The sequence below is a fragment of the Garra rufa genome, chromosome 23 (assembly GCF_049309525.1).
Source record: "Garra rufa chromosome 23, GarRuf1.0, whole genome shotgun sequence".
In the NCBI taxonomy this organism is placed as follows: Eukaryota; Metazoa; Chordata; class Actinopteri; order Cypriniformes; family Cyprinidae; genus Garra; species Garra rufa.
Genome location: NC_133383.1, coordinates 16,003,305 through 16,021,601, shown reverse-complemented (window position 1 = coordinate 16,021,601; position 18,297 = coordinate 16,003,305). Strand labels below are relative to the sequence as shown.

Below are 18,297 nucleotides of genomic sequence, written 5' to 3'. Positions count from 1 at the left end.
TGTGCCCTCATAATGTACGACATGCTGCCTGCTGGTGGCAGATCAACACGCCTGGCATATGGGTTCCCTCCTTCTCCTTTCTATTTATCTTTCTACCTCCCTTTCTCGCTATATACATATATACCTCGCTCTGCCAAACCCCCAAAACCTGTGAACCAGACAAGCTCCATGGCTGGCAGCAGAGCCCTCATCCCCGTCTCCCGCCCACCACCTGGCTGATGGAGCCGTGCCACGATGGAGAAAGATGATCTCCATACAGAGAGCTGGCACTATGTGCCCAAATCTCATCACCACGATGCCCACAGAGCTTATTCCATCAAAATAAAGCTATTTTGAAATTCTATTACATTAAAGGGATATTAAAGGAATAGATCAACCAAAAATGGAAATTCTGTCAGCGTTTACTCACCCTCATGTTGTTCCAACCAGAGTTTTTAGACTGTGGAACACCAAAGAAGCTAGTTTTAGACCCTGTTGACTTACATTAAAAGGATTAGGTTTTTTAATTCATTTTTGTTCTACAGAAGTCAGGCATACAGGATTGGAACAAGTTGCATTGGGGTGCAAATGTGGCCATTCATATGTTAATGTAACCGTTATGTTGTCACAATCAGCTTAGTCTCACATAAATGGCCTCAATGAACTAGATTTACATTATGAAAAAAGTATATACACTAAATATATCTCATATTTCAACATACTGACTTAGCTATACAATGAATGTTTATTATATCTACATGATATTTTCTTGTTTTCGTCCACCATTTTTCCTAGACATCCCTAGAGGAAATGTCGCACTGTCAACTCACGGGTGAGCCAAACATATCATAACTAATGATATAGGCCACATGGATGATGGGGGCATGGATAAAGAACAGGACAGACAGTTGGCAATGATGTACGGTTTAGGAATCTAGACCTAGAATCAACTCCTGTGGGGTTCTCGAACTATTTGTGTACCAGAATTCTTTCCACGGCGCACTTTCAGTCTACAGTTAATGATAATGACAGTCAGGAACATAGACTGCGAACGTTTCTGCTCGATGTGAGAAGAACTCATGCAAAAACCTTTCATTTGTAGGGGTAAACATGGGAATTTCAGATGTTTGATTATGCGTTTCGTTTGTTTTCGGTTCACTGAAGTAAAAACATATTTTTTAGATACCGCTGTAAAAAAGTTACCAAGAAATTTCCAAGCATAAAATTGGGAGTATTCTCAATTCTCTATCATATTCTGGATGAAAACTGCCACCTTTAATGCAACTTTGGAAAACTAATTTTCTCAGCAACAATAAAAAATGTTTTATTCAACAGACCATCTGTTCTGTAACCCTTGTGGATCACAAACTTACAATGAACTTGGAGTTGTGAAACCGCAGAGTGTCTTGGATATCACTAATAAATGAATCTGAAATGTAGGTTAATGGTTTTGGTTATAGCATCCAACAGTCAATCCTATAATTGAAAGGAGTTATTGTTCAAATCCAATCTGAAAACTCAAACATTTTTGATATGGCACTATGAGAGAGGTATAACTTTCAATGCTGATAAAAAAGAAGAAATAATAATCAAACTGAAAAGAAATCCAATCTGAAAACTCACTGAGAATGAGAATAAATATTATCATGCGGCAAATAACCGTTATTTCCAGCTTTGGAGAGCTGCAACAACTTCAATTAATCCTGACGACATCAAAAGTCATACAGTTCCTTTGCTTTCCCTTTTAAATAAAGATATTGCAGCTCGACGGGGAGGTTCAGATCCTAATTAGATAGCAGAGTGTGAGTGAATTGTAAATGCTTTGGGTTTTGAAGCGTTTTGCAATAAGAATGCACGGAAGAGGAATTTAATAGACAGGATTTATGAGTAGCTAGAGACCGAATCTGCATTCTGGCTTTGAATTGTGTGAGAATGGTGCTATTCTTTCTAAGCAGTGCCAGAACATGGGGACTATTATGTCTCGTTGATATCTCAGAGCAGATGGTGAAATACTCAAGCAGGTGAAGGATCTGTCCTTTGACGCCACCATTTAAGGTGGAAACGCTTCTGCATAGCAAATCACAGAGGCTGTACGGCAAAAACATAACGTTGCGGAAGCATAATGAAATTGGCGATAATCTAATGACTGAAATCAAATAGTGCCATCAGCATTTAATTAGTGCGTATTGGATATGGAAAGCCCTGCTGTTAAAACCTGGAGCCATTCCATGAGAAACAGAGATGCTGGTGGATTTTTTTAAGCTAACATCTGTCACCTGGAAGCCGCCAGCATTACGCTCCTCTCTTGGCTATTTCTGGGCTTGAATTTATCTCGAATACCAGCTACCATCCATCTACATTAATACCACAAATCAGATTACCTCCTCTAAAACTAACAATGACCTCAGTGCTTTACTCCATCCAGGGACGACGGTTATGGGCCGCCGCAGAGAGTGGAAGACTAAACAAGATCGAGTGGAGATGGAGGAGAAGGGAAAAAGATGAGGAGAGCGGGACAAAATGGGAAAGCTTTATAGAAGCGGCGGAAAAAAAAGATGAGCGCTGCGGAAATTTGCAGCCGGAGAGATTGAGAAAGAGGGCGCGAGGCAAGGATCAGAGTACAAATGAGCCGACTTACTTGCGACCTCCAAAGAGGCATTACGGCTGACGGCCTCGCCCAAGTAATTCCTTGCTACGCACACGTATACCCCTTCGTCGGGCTTGCTGCGCCTTCCGTGAACGATTCGGAGGAAGAAGAGGGAGCCGCTGGGGAGGAGCATGCGATGGGAGCGTGGATCCTCACGGTCAGTTTCGACTCGCTCGCCATCTTTGTACCACTCCACCATAGGGGTCGGCCGACCTTCGGCCTTACAGTTCAATGTGGCAGGTTCGCCCTTGGAAACAATGAGGTCTGAGGGGTGTTCGACAATCCGTGGTGCGGCATCCTCCAACCTCGGTCGAGATCCTGTAAAAGAGAGAATCCATGGTCACTATTTGCATAAATGCAATTGAGAGAACGTGGTATAAAAACAACTGCAATAACACCAACAAAGTGTCTTAACCAGATGCAACACAATGCAAAAAGCAGTATAGGTATGATTCTCTAACAGAAAATTTATTTGATTTATGATTTACTGGTTTTCAATTTGACAGTTTTTGCAAATTCAATAGACAATTCAGGATAGTTCACCCAAAAATGAAAACTACCCCTCAAGCCATTATAGGTGTATATGACTTTCTTCTTTCAGACAAATCTGAGTTATATTTAAAAATGTCCTGCCTCTTCCAAGCTTTATAATTGCAGATTTTGAAGCCCAAAAAATTGCATGCATCCATCATATAAAGTGCTCCATGCAGCTCACGGTTAATAAAGGCCTTATGAAGAGAATCAATGCATTTGTGTAAGAAAATTATCCATATTTAAAGCCTTATAAACTAAAATCTCTAGCTTTCGCTATCTGTCGTACACGCATTCACAAGAGAGTGGCGTTCCAACGAATGATGTAGGACGTAGACGTAAGATTTGATGAGAATATGCTAGTCTTATGAGAACTTATGAGATGTTTTATTTACAACAAAGGAAAAACTGTTTCCTCTAGGCTTTTATTGAAATCTTTTGAAAGTGTGCACAACTTTATAGTTTATAAAGTTTTAAATATGGATATTTTTCTTATACATAAGCAATGATTCACTTCAGAAAGCCTTTATTAACCTCCTGGAGCCACATGGAGTACTTTGTCTGATGGATGGAAGCACTTTATTAGACTTTAAAATCTCAACAGCCATTCACTGCCATTATAAAGCTTGGAAGAGCCAGGGCTTTTTTTAATATAGCTCCAATTGTATTTGTCTGAAAGAAGAAAGTCATATACACCTAGGATGGCTTGAGGGTGAGTAAATCATGAGGCTCTTTATATACTTCCCCTAATGTATTTGATAAATTCAAGTTACATATAATTGTCAATTAGACAATAAATAGGTTCTGTGCTTGTGATGTTCCACACTAAAATTGTTGCTTTGAGTGTGGACATGACATGGTTTTCAGAAGCTTCACACGTGGTGTACAAAATCTGTATAAATAAAGTAATTTGATGACTACTAATTTGCCAAAACATTAATTTATTTCAAGCAAATTCTCATTTCACACCAAAAACAGCTCTTAATACCAGTTGGAGGTTAGCCAATAAGATGCACAGTCTTGGACCCAGCATCTGCTTTACCAATGCCATCTTTACATCTCCACTGTTAACAAGGATGCAAAAGACAATTTCCGCCAATACTCTGCTGGGTAAAATTAGGAAGTTATACATATGTATTGCTCATATGCTTGTCATAAACTGGCAGTATGAAAATTACATGCTCTAAATTCAACAGCTATCAAAGAAAACAGAAATTCATTTCAATCCCGTAGTAGCTGGAATGCTGGGATATGTATATATAATTTGTCTTCTGTTTTAAGGCGCATATGAATTCATGCTGACTGCCAAGGGTTTTTTGTTTCGCACAGTTGTTGGGGGGGGGGGGGGGGGGGGGAGGAGAAACCGGTGGTATGGTAATTCAGGTAGGCTTTCAGAAAGCTTTGAAATTGCTTTTCTCTCTCCCAATTTGAATGACAGTATGGTGGTGGGACAATTACGGATGAATAACAACAACACAAACTGATTCTCGACAAGACCGGGGAATTTCAGCCATCGGGAGATATCTGGGGATGAAAGTGAGTCATTGTGCATGGTGATTTTGGGAATAATTACTGATCCCGGCGGCAACAATTATACTGGGGTTTAAAATTCGTGACAGGAGAGAGACTCTGATTTCCAGCAGTCAGAGTGAGGGATGGTGAAAATATCATTCAGTAGGAAATGAATCATGTGTGATAGCTCTAACAAAAAGCTACCGACATCCCCCTGAGGGAACGTCCATCACCACCTCGAAACACACAAAAAAGTTACACAGGATTATGAGGAAAAACACAGTAATGCATTTTGCACACATAGAGATAAACTCCAATCTATCCTAGTCCTCTGTTTACACCGGCAACACAGCATTAAAAATAGTGCTTTTAAGGATTATTTTTTTTACCATTCAGATCTGCAAAGCTTTACTTTGCTTTATTACTTCATATTCAGTCGAGTGGATAAACACCCCTGGGCCAGAGACTAATGCAACTTAAAACAAACCCATTTCCCAACCACTTTACCCCAGCCATGAATAACATGACACAATGACCTTACAGTAGTAGTACACTGGGCCTTGTCCACAAGAGACGGCAAAGGCCAAACCGCAAGCTTTGTGTTCACCTCCGAATCCCCAGGACTGTTGCCCTTCCACTCTTTCAAAACAAAAAGCCCCATGGCCCCGCTGAGTTAAGGGAGCGGAGACCGCTAGGGTTTGGCTAATAGCTTTTAGCGGACACTTATGGACTGCCGAACAGACTGCGGTTGGCAGGGGGTGGAGGAGAAACAGTGGGGTAAGAATCCAAGAACAGGCATTTAAATAAATAAAACAGCCCAAACACTCCGGACCTGCCACAGAGGAGATGTAAGGCAGGGGAAAAAAGACAGAAAGCAAAAACCGAGCTAAACGGCTACCAAAGTAGAAGCTATCTCACCTAAATGTGACCTTGCGGAAGACTAGAGGGGCTCAAGACAGTCCAAATGGATATGTGAAAATGAAAAACAACATCTGGAAAAGCAGATTAGACTCTCGCCCTGAGCTTTCCAACTCTTCTAGATCAACGAGTCACCCATTATGAGGTGCTAGAACTGCTACTTGGAAAAAAAATAAACAAGTCCCATGATGGGCGTTTTGGGGATTTTGACGACTCAAAGGAACTCTGTGGTCTCACACCCTGTCAGAGGAAATCAACCCTCTGGGAACCAGTGCAGTTTAAGGGCCTCCTGAGCCGGATAACACATCTCCAAGAGCATCTTTTATATAACAACACTCGGAAACGAACATTAAAATGTCTCTGGTACTGACAAGGTAGGAAAGAAGTGCTCAAATAAGGAAGTGAATAAGGCAGAACAAAGGTGATATAATTTTAATAACCTCGTCACAAATGGCTGCTTGGCTCCACTGTGAATCGAAGGAAGTGCTTTGATTTCTGGTCGCCGAGTGAAATAAAACTGAGACAATCGTGGCTGCTTTAATTATTAACGGTGCTCGCCAAGGCAAGTCAGTCTTTTTGAAGTACGTCTGTACTACAGACATGAATGATAGTTCAAACCATGTGGCTGGTTAAGGATTTCAATTCTAAGTGATCAGATTTATAATTTTCACATGGCAGATGAGAATATCCCTCCAAGTTACCTTAGGAACCTGAGTCATATGTTCAGAATTTATCTTACAGGGATCTTCAAGCCATCCTAGGTGTATACGACAATCTTCTTTTAGACAAATACAATCAGAATTACATTTAAAAATGTCCTGGATCTTCCAAGCTTTATAATGGCAGTGAATTATGGTCATGATTTTTAAGTCCAATAGTGCATCCATCCATGGTAAAAGTACTCCACATGGCTCCAGAAGGTTAATAAAGGCCTTCAGAAGTGAATCGATGCTTTTTGTGTAAGAAAATATCCATATTTAAAACTATTATCCCTCTAACTTTGAATTTTCCACAATTTTACTTAGAGCACAAAAAAATCTAGGCTAATTCTATGATACATCAGTAGCACAACTTCAGTCCAGCTGTTGAGGATTAGATCCAATGAATGCTGCTGAAATTAGAGCATGTCCTATCTGGAAGAACCCATACAAGTGGCAATCTCACCGTGTGACACACTAGTAATGGTTCCAGCAGTTAGATTGATTCGGGCATAAAAGGAGGTGCTGCAACTACAACTCATCTGCTCTTAAAGGTATCAAGCCCTTGTACTGTAATAGGGGTTTGACCTTGTTATGTGAAGGCAGAGGAGGGGGGGATGAGCCGGCTCTGGGAGGAAATACATGCATCTGGCTATCCTACTGATCAATCCCAAGGGGCTTTTAGCACTAAGAATATTTATCTCCAGTGTTAGGGGGAGGAAATAAGATCTCTAAACACTGCCTAGCTAAAGAAAGACAGATGATGCAAGCCATGTTGCAGTAACAAGACATGCTATGGGAAATTTTCACAAGCTGATTCGAAACAGCAAGAGCAGCGACATATGCAAATATTCAGAGTCTTCTAAGAGAAGGTGTCAATGCCAAAGAGTCTCCATGACAACCGTACAAGGAAAGGTCAGATGTCGATCTAATAATTGTCTCCATGCCTTGAAGTATGTGTGAAAACCTGGAGGTCACAAGAAGAAAGATGAATTAAGTAGTTCTAAAGAAGCGCAAATTAAAATGCAGGGGGAATCATCGGCGCAGGACATTAGTGTAAAATCTTGAACTAAAGATGAATTCTTAGATGAATAAGACATCATTTTTGCAGCTTGTCAAACTGGTATTGCATAAAAGCACAAAGCTTTGATGCTCAAAGCACAAAGTTTAATACCAAAGACAAAAATGGCCACCTTTTTTTTTTTCCAAATCCTCATCTGCAATTCTTTTGAGTGGCTTCCCGCCCCCCTTAAATAGTTGATTATTTTACAACCTCACCCCTCCTTTTTCAACTGGATTCGGGGAATTGATTTGCAAATGTGCATTCATTACCCTTAGTTAAATTAAGAAGTGGGGGGCGTTCCTTTTGACACTCTTTCTGTGTTTTTGCATTTACAAACAACAAAGGGGCTCTTGAGAAAGAGCACAAACCCGGGGTCATAAAGCTACCCTCTTCACTCCTGCCGGTGAGAGGACAAAGTGAAGCTGGTCACATGCAAAAAAGGAAATTACACAGGAGGGCTGCTGTTTTCCTCTGGGACAAGCATGTTTCTGCCTGAGTCTACTCTGCGAGGTGGGAAGCGGGATGGATTAAGCGCAGTGGCAAGCGCAGAAATTCCATGACAGTTTCTACAGAGGAACCTGACACCTTTAGGGGTTGTGGCAAGAGCTGCTTATGTGCTTCCTGCTTAAGAAACAGCAAAAGATGTTGTGTTTACTGCAGGGGATGAAGAGGATTTCTCATTCCAACAGGAAGAGACAGCATCGAGTCACGGAGCCTTAGCAAAACAAAGTCTACGCACCAGTGTGGGTTCAGGGGCTGTGTGTCCGTTACATGAGCTTTGATGTTGTTCAAAGAGATGAAATACTCCCTTTGTGAAACTTGTTTACAAGGGATTTAACTTGAGTTTTGCATAAAAGTCATCAAAATGCAAAGGGTATTGGTTAGTGGATGGATGGATGGATGGATGGATTGATAGTAAAGATAAAATTTGTAAAACTATTGATTTTTTTTAATTGCATTCTACGACAGCGTTTTAGTGCCACAAAATGTAAAAAAAACATCTAAGATTACAAGATTAAATTCATAATATTTTGAAAATAAAGTCAAAATGACAAGAATAAAGTTAAATATTTTGAAAATAAAGTCAATATTACGAGAATAAAGTCAAATTGTTTTGAGAATGAAGTTGAAATGTTACGAGAATAAAGTCAAAATTACGAGAATAAAGTCTAATTGTTAACATTTTAAAGTTAAAATGTTTAACTATACTGTTTTTTTTTCCATTTCTTCTGATGTTCCTTCATGTTTTATTGTGCTATAAACTTGAAATAAAGAGAAAAATATTTACAACTTGTATTTCATGATAAAACTGACAGAATTTTAAAGCTGAGCTGTGTTATATTAAAAGCAACAAAGCACATATTGTGATAACCGGGTGGCTGGCATGCTACGAATAATGAATGGAAGACATTAAATATTATATTATATTTTCACTAACTGACAGATATTGAAAGCTGAGATTTTTTTTTTTTTATATTCTAAAAGTTTTATATTAAAAAGTACCAAAAGCACAAAGCTTATTGATATTATTGGGTGGCTGGCGCACTACAAATATGCCTAACGAATGCAATTGAAGACTTGAAATATTATTTCCAAGCATACTGTCCTTGCGAGTATGATTTCTGCTAATAATCCCACATATATTCAAATAAATTCCGATGGCCTGGCAACTTCTCTAGGTGCTCCTAATCCGGGCCATTTGCATGCGCAGGCTATACTCTCAAAATATTATAACTTTAATTGCTACGATTTAATTCTCGAAACATTTTGACTTTTTCTCGAAACATTTCAACTTTATTCTCGAAACATTTCGACTTTATTCTCGAAATATTACAACTTTAATCTTGTAGTTTTAGATTTATTTATTTTTTAACGTGGCACTAAAACGCCTTATGTAGCATTCCTACTTTCAGGAGAACTTCACAAAACACTTTGTGATATTTAACCCAACCCAATCCCAAATCCTTAATCTTTAGAGTGGTGCAAATGGGACTTCCTGACCCATCAGATCTTATCTTCACGCAAGGCTCATCTGGCCACTCCACTGCTTTGGGAACCTTCTCACTTCACAAAATAAACAGTACTTCAAATGAACCTTCTGCTGAGCAGTGGCAACGTCCAGCTGAAGGTATTGATCCCTCTGTGGAGTCCCGAGAGAAAGCTTGGCGGAATAAATGTGATTCTTTCAGTGGTTCGACCTGTTGGTGAGAATCTCTTTAAGTGCTGACCCTAAACCCTGCCATCTCAAACAACACCGAGCTCAGAGTTGCCTCAGGTGATCAAGCCATGAAGCGTAAAAAAATAACCTCCTGGTCACCCTGGACTTGCCGAACTAGCTCATTCCTTTAGTGTGAGGGCATTTTCACTACAGGCTGCAAGGAATCCTTTACTTTTCTCTGGGAATAGCTGTCTTTTTGTGTTTCCACATACTCAGATAGGTATCAGGACTCTGAAACACATTTGCCCGGGGTTCATTCAGATTCTGCGAACCTTCTCCGAAGGCGGTACAATAATACCACAGTCTGTTTTCCCTGACCTCCTGTAATTCAAACTCTCCTCACCAAAGAAAAACACATCTGGAATACATGTCAATGGCATATCGCGTATCTCAAGGGGGGCGTCGACTTCTCCCATAGAGGAAGAAGTAGGGAATAAAAGATAAATTGTGCACTGTGGCGACAGTGGAGCTCCATCCCAGCTGCTCTGTGTTGTCTGGACCTCTTCAGTGCCCCGCTAATGGAAGTGGCCCGGTTGGGGCGACCAGCATTCCGCGACTGGTTGAGATAGCATCAGCTTCCTGGTCCTCCTAGCAGTGCACCACGTTCCGCTGGATTAATCCCACCATGCACTTTCCGCTTGACCCCAACATTGCTAGGTGAGGCCCACACAAATTTAGCAGGAAGTGAAGTTTCAGACTGTACAGCAGACCTAGATGTTTTGACAAAGCTGATCTTTTTTCTGCAATTCACACCCATCGCAAGTTTCCTCAGAAGACCGCCTCGTTTCATGATCCCTTAAGACTGCCATTTTTCAGCTTCAGGTCAAATTCCAGTGAAAAGGTAAAACAAAGTGTAAGCAGGCTTTGAAGTCACTTTCCTCTCATCAAAAATTATACAGCTGCTTTAAAATTCTTTCAATCTTCAATGGCCGAGCCTTCAATCGAGAGCCAACCTGACTATTCATGAACTGGATCTTTGAAAGTCAAACAGAGAGAGATGAAAAGGACTAGGGCGTAGTTTGCGCCGTACGGACAGGCTTCATGTTAAATACATGCTTTGGGAAAGCGTGCATCGAATGGGACTACGATTAGGCCTATATTCAACATTTGTCTACTCCCAGAACAGCGGGAACTCTGCATATCTCCCCCTGAGGTCCAGAAGATAACATATCGCATTCAGGATGTGTTCTTGTTGCTTTGATGGCTGATGATTGCGGGAGGAAATGGCCAAAATGAGGGGTAGGAAAACCCCTAGGCTTCCCCTAGCGCTGGACTTAACCTGTGAATGTTTTTGAAGATCTGCAACATATGGCACCGCGCTGGTGAAATACACAGCTGAATCGCTTTCAATTAGTGATTCATGCATTTAACAGGTTTAACATTTAAGTCGAGTGGTGCTCGGCGAGATGGTGGGTGTTTTGCATAAGAATGACTCACTGGGTCGGTCATAAACACGAGCAGTCCTGGCAAGGCTGGATACAAGACTGACATGTAGGGAGGGAAGAAATTTCTTCTTGAGAAAGGCATATGAGATAAAAGACTAATTAATGGACTGCATAATAATGATGTGCATTCATATGCAGACATAGTGATTGCATAGCTTTAGCAGCCAAATTAATAAGAGTGCTTTTCACTCGACTTTTTAGATTTAAAACAGAATATGATATTACGACAAATATCAGATGAGTTCAACTGAATGCTATAATACACTGCTAGGGAGTGCAATGACTGTCTCAGGCAAATTTTTAAATTTTAGATATATACAATATATCAAATGTTTGATATGAGATAAAAGAGAAATCCCTCAGGGAGCACTTTTGCCCTATTTTGGGTAACTGGGGCATTTCTGCCACTTTTGGTGGCAGTGTTGCCCAAAGCACTGGTTCCTTTCTAACTCCGGTTTGAGAGCTAGAGACTGAAATACTATATTTAAGAGTTAATTTGCATTTCTTAGTCTCTGTGCTGCACAAATCATTATGAGAGAACTTCCAAATTCACTAAAATATTTTGTCATTACAACAAACAAGATATACAGCTACAGTCAAACGTTTAAATACACCTTGCAGAATCTGCAAAATGGCAATTATTTTACCAAAATAACTGGGCTCATACTATTTGTTAGTTTTTATTTAGTACTGACCTGAATAAGATATTTCACATGAAAGACATTTACATACACTTGATTCTTAATACTGTGTTGTTACCTGAATGATCTACAGCTTTTTTTGTTTGTTTGTTTAGTGATAGTTGTTCATGAGTCCCTTGTCTGTCCTGAACAATTAAACTGCACGCTGTTCTTCAGAAAAATCCTCTAGGTCCCACAAATTCTTTATTTTTTCTGCATTTGTGTGTATTTGAACCCTTTCCAACAATGACTGTATGACTTTTAGATCCATCTTTTCACACTGAGAACAACTGAGGGACTTATTTGCAACTATTACAGAAGGTTCAAACGCTCACTGATGCTTCAGAAGGAAACACGATGTATTAAGAGCCAGAGGGTGAAAACTTTTGGAATTTGAAGATCAGGGTAAATTTTACTTATTTTGTCTTCTGAGAAATGTAAGTGTTATCTGTAGCTTATGAAATGCAGTACTAAATAAAAAAAAAAGATATTTAGGAAAGATCTTAATTAAAAAAAAATCTTTATTCTGTTCAAAAGTTTACACCCCTGGCTCTTAATGCATCGTGTTATTCAGGTGCATTTTATATGATCCCTCTTATTTTGGTAAAACAATTAACATTTTGCAGATTCTGCAAGGTGTATGTAAACTTTTGACTTCAACTGTATATACTGTTCTATATCAAATGGAACATCACAGTATAAAACATACAGCGAAAAACTCTAGCCAGCAAAAAGCTAAGTCATGGAATTTTCAGCAGGGAAAACAGCAGATTCATGCAGTAAGAGAAACTATTCGGCATTGAATAGAGCTGATAATATCAAAGTCTAGCCACATGTCTATGGAGACACAAACAACAGCCTGTTAACACTTCGATCGCTCTGACAGACAAAGACAAAGAATATTGACACCACGGAAAAAAACATTCACAACATTCTTTGCATTGCACTCAAAGACCAATTCCAGCTCTGCCAAGCTGCGATTTTGATCTACACGGCCATTAAATGACAACCGCGCACGTAATGTCCATATCTAATAGCCCTCTGAACCCAGCGACTGTTATTTACTGAAACAACACAAAGATCACGACTGATGAGGATAACAGGGAAGCCAAATAGGAATAGAGGAATGAAGTTGAACAGCATGAAAAGTGTGTAAACACAGGCGCCAAGAGGAAAGAGAACGAGAAAGAAGTGTGTGCTAATGAAGGTAATCTAATAGCGGTGCCCATGCAGATAGAGACTGAGTCATTAAATTGGAACTCCTGATGAGAGAGCACACACGGCCCCGGGCCCTTTTGTTTACAGTATGCCCAAACACACACTTATACACTATTAGCCAGGTCTGTTTGCATCAACTAGTAAACAGAGCGAATAAAACACAGACCAGAGGTCTCTGTTTCTCCAAGGACAACACAGTTGCACCATGTAAACACTCAAAGCACAAGCCAGCTGTTTATGAGTTGGAGTGAGTTGTTACTCAGTGTGAGAGTGTGGTAATCTAGGCTCAGCAGGTCCTGATAATGAGCAGTCATACTGTGTTGTTTGTTAAAAGGCATGGATGAAGAGTAATATCTTAATTTTTTGCCCTAAAAGTGATCAGATAATTAAGAGTGGCTGAGAATTTATGCCATGGGAACTGTGCTCCAGGCCTTTAGATGTTAAGGATTCTTCGTCTGGGTATGTAAGCGCTATGTTGCCTTGGCATGCAGGTGGCCCCTGCAGAGCTCCACAGATGCCCACAGCTTCTTTCCACACACTGGCACACAGATAAACCACAGAACCCACTTGAAATTATCCATAGTCCTCAAGAAGCTTATCTTAATGGGTATATTAGCATATTTAAAGAGTGGGGAAGAATGAGTGCAAGAATGCACGGTCTAAAGTTAAACGCAAGCACAAAATGTTTGGAAAAACTGGCTTTGGCAAGTAATTAAAAGTTAAACTTTTGTATTGTCTAACAACTCTTTATCCATCCATCAATTGAAAGCTGTGGAAACAAGTTGATGTTGGACTTTTAAGGTATGTGTTTAAATGCAATTTCTTAATCTAAGTATATGTGACTCTGGACCACAAAACCAGTCAGTAGCAACAGCCAACAATACATTGTATTTGTTAATTTATTTATTTTATGCCACAAATCATTAGGATATTAAGTAAAGATCTGGTTCCATGAAGATATTTGATACATTTCCTACCATAAATATATCAAAACTTAATTTTTGATTAGTAATATGCATTGCTAAGAACATCATTTGGACAACTTTAAAGGCGATTTTCTTAATATTTCACCCTCAGATTCCAGATTTTCAATTAGTTGCATCTCTGCCAAATATTGTCCTATCCTAACAAGCTTATTTATTCAGCATTGAGATTACGTATAAATCTCTCTCAATAAAAAAAAATAGACCCTTATGACTGGTTTTGTGATCCAGGGTCACATATTACTGTGAATAAAATTAAATAAAATAAAAATACAATTTATTCTACCTATTCTACCTTTGAGGGCCAGAAAAAATAAAGCTAAACCTTGAGGGGTATGAGATAAAAAAACAAACATGAATCCAAAACAAGAGGATTACTGTGATACCTTGCTGTTGGATTGCAAATGCAGCTACATGTGTTTCAAAAGCTTAGAGTTTTGATCTTTTTGCCATTTTAGTTACATGGGTAGATGATGGATGAAAAGAAAAGTATCATAGGAAGAAAAAAAAAAGTGAAACGATCCCAGGAACAACCATGAACTTCCAAATTGTATTACTGCTGATTTAAACCACACTGACTGCTATCGAGTTATTGGGTGGGAAAGAAAACCACCGAACCACTGCTGTAGGGCATGTCAATATCGAAGTGGTGAGAAATTTTCTGATTAAATAGAGAGGCAGTTATATTCTTCGACAGGGAAGCTAAATATCGAACTCCATCAGCGTTAGAGTGCTAGATAAAAATAAGTCATTCATTAATGAAAGATACAATCTATAGCCATTTAAAAAACAGCCAAAGAGAGTCAAAACTGGGTTATGTACTTTTCCTATCAACAGCTATCTAAATGAATGATGTATTTGCAGACGTCCTGACAATATCTTTCCATAAACCCAATTATTCCTTGTGTGTCACTTCAATCTATGTTTAACAGTTCTGTAAACGTAAAGCAAGCTACCACTTGAAGAAGAAAACCATCACAGACGCATAGTCACATAAACACACTCTGAGAGTTTGGTTTGGCCTCTCTGATTCTTTGTATAGCGCTTCCCATTTGGAACATGGCTTTGAGGGTCACCACAGCCACTGGAACTAATGCGCAAGGCCATTAAACTGTCTTCATCTGCGGCCAGAGACACAAGGTTGGACAGATTGATGCCAAGGCATTGTGTTGTGTCCCCATTCACCCCCACACAGCAACGCCAGCCAGAGCCGACGTCTTTAGGGTTCAATTCAAACTTCCTGTCAGCGCTAGACTCATAAAACCAAAGCCGTATGCGCTTCTGGCTTCCTTACTTGACCACTTAAAGAGCTGCCACAAAGAGGACGCGATAAAATCGTGCTATTTTGGGAGATGCGTAGTGAAATATGTGCTTTTAATCAAAGGTGTCAGTTTTTTTGTGGCGCAGCTATATTAATTCATAAGAGTAAGATCTTGGGAACAACAAAAGAGCGGCGGAAAGAGCTGTTTTGTCTCCCGGCAAAGATCCAGTAAAAAGCGCGAATTTGCCGGGACAGAAATCAGACTGAGACATCAGAGCGTGCTCAGTAGGAGATGCGGCATTTATCTCCCTGCTTATTGACAGCCTCTCGACAGCACACTGTTTACACAGAGGAGACAGGGAGTAACTGTGCGAGCGAACGAGTGTGCGAGAGAGAGACGCAGACTTCTCTGAGTCACACCTCTCATACACACACGCGCAAACATGCTCCGCTTCTGATCTAAGGAGCGACGACAGTCCTGGAGACGCAAGACATCAAAATAAGCTGTCGCGCATGGAGGAAAAACCCTAAATGACACGCTTTATGCGAAAAGTCGCAAGGCTTTTGAAATGCTGCCAATCAAAGGCTTATACAGTATAGGACGCAACAGCTACAGATCCTTGTGTGTGTGTTTGTTGGAAAACACAAAAGAAATCTTGTGCTCAAAAGTCATTTTCTTATTTTCCACTAGGTTCATCAGGTTTAAAGGGTGTCATTACCAAGTGAGTCAAAGGCCGGCAGTCGTTAAATGCATGTTTGGGGACAATCCGGGAAGAGCCGACAGCTGTTTGTGGCTGTTTAAAATGACTTCAAAAGGAGCCGAGCAAACACACATCCTCCTTGAGCTAAAACGTAACATGGACAAACAACAAATACACAAGGAACAGGCAACTATAAATGAAAAGTTGAAGTGTAATTCAATGCCTTTTCTTTCAAAACCCTTATCAGGTGTGAGGAGATAGCCAGCGGCCCTCACCACATACCTGAGCTGGATTAAGCCAGAGGACAATGATAAATTCAGCTACTCCGAACTAACCCAGACTTACTTTTTAGATGGTTTTGAGCCAGTTGTAAAAACAAAATTGGTTTTGGTTTGGCCAGATCTGCTCATGAAACAGAAGAGGAGCATAGTATTGACAGCACAGTTTAGATTGGACTATAGATCTGCTCCAATAAAAGCTTTGCATGTCATTTCATCCCTTGCCTGGCGCCTGTGCTGCCCTTGATTCAGTGGCAGATTTTGTCAGCGGTTATATTAGAGGACAGATCTCAGAGGCAATGTTTACTGCCCCATAAAACAGAGCTTCTGTTTGCCAGCTCTACCAGCAATACCACTGATCTAAGCACGATTCAATTCAAGCCATGCAAGATTGTGGCTTTACAGCAGCTAGGGGTCCTAAAGGTAGACTAGGAGGTCCAAAAGAATGTATATGACCCTGAACTACAAAACCAGTCTTAAGTAGCAAGGGTATATTTGTACAGTGTATGGGTTTAAAAGTATTGAGTTTTCTTTTATGCCAAAAATCATAAGGATATTAAGTAAAGATCATGTTCCATTAAGATATTCTGTAAATTTCCTACCATAAATATATCAAAACTTAATGCCTGAATAGTGATATGCATTGTTAAGAACTTCATTCGGACAACTTTAAAGGTGATTTTCTTAATATTTAGATTTTTTTGCACCCTCAGATTTTCAAATCATTGCATCTTGGCCAAATATTGTCTTTTACATCAATGAAAAGCTTATTTATTCAACTTTCAGATTATGTATAAATCTCAATTTCAAAATATTTACCCTTATGACAGGTTTTGTGGTCCAGGGTCACATATCTAAAAATATAAAGCTTACATTCTCATGGCATTTCTAACTCTTAGCTAACTTGTACATTTGTAACTAATGATCTATCCTTTCTTCGTCCTTCAGTTGGTTAGAAATCTGAATGAGGCGTCTTTGAGACTGTAAAGGTTAAAATCCCTAATTCAGAAGAAAAAGTGTTTGCAATAGTTAAAAATAGTTAAATAATAAAGACTTTCTTAGTTTCATTTTCTATATTATGCATTCTCTCTGAAGGAAAAATCTTGAATTAAAGAACTGACCGGTCCTAAAGTGAGTGTATTTACTGTAAACTGGGTCAGCTGGTCTGTTTCAACCATATGTTGATGTATAACACTAAGGATAAATCTATAAATCATCGGTTTGCAATTGAAATTATGGAATATATAAGGTAGGTATATGGCTCATAGACGCTAATTTAATAAAAAAATGAAGAGGTTTCACTTTACTATAAACTCAGGAATATCTCTAGAGCCAATACATATCTTTTATTTGAATACATATCTATATGTAGGCTATATGTATATATATAAATTATGTTGTGTATAAGTTCTATATGCGCATTATCACCGTACAACCTAAACAGCAATAATTCCTCACTGTAGAAGAGGATAGAAGATGTCGATAACTATTTCACAATGTTTTGCGATTATAATCCTCATTTGGCCATCTGCCGTGTCGTATTTTCTTCATCTTACCTTGAGACAAGCAGATGATGGCAAACACAACGAGCAACGCATCTAAAGTCCTGCGAAACTCCATCACCCTCAGTCCACTTCAGTCGCCTTTATCCGGACAAACAGTCCTTAAAACCACCCCGAAAGCGCTACAATCCGGTTGAAGTGCGAGGAGACGCGTTTGAAACAGTCGGTCACATTGAAGAACTTTACAAACTAGACCCAAACACACACAAAAACTGTGTCGGATAAGCTGATCATCACAAATATTCCATATTCCCGTGCGCTTCTCCTGTGTGCGTTGCGCTCTGGCGCTGATCTGTTACAGATAAAGAGTCAGTGTAACGGACAGATAAAATGTGATGCTCACAGTCCGTCCCAGACGCTCTTACTTCTTCCAAGATTCATTTGACGGGCAAAACGTATTTCTTTTCTCGTTCCCTTGAGTATGGAAAAAGTATCCGCTCTTTAATAGCCCATTCAGTCAGATTTCCATCTCAGCCGCTGCCCGGCACTCTTCCCTACTGTGAATGAACGGATTTACTACTCTCGCGTCTACGGGCGACCGTCTCGTGGCTCAAGCCCACCCCCCTCCTCGACTACCTTCAGCAGTTACCCACACTGGGGTAA

General features: G+C 39.8%; 1 protein-coding gene across 1 annotated transcript in view; it reads right to left on the bottom strand.

The window, feature by feature from the left end:
- Positions 1-18,297, bottom strand: part of robo3 (roundabout, axon guidance receptor, homolog 3 (Drosophila)) — a 227,771-nt gene that overhangs the window by 112,652 nt on the left and 96,822 nt on the right. Inside the window, exon 2 of the mRNA XM_073829030.1 lies at positions 2,618-2,944. Coding sequence (XP_073685131.1) covers positions 2,618-2,944 — 327 coding nt within the window. The remainder of the gene's footprint in view (positions 1-2,617; positions 2,945-18,297) is intronic.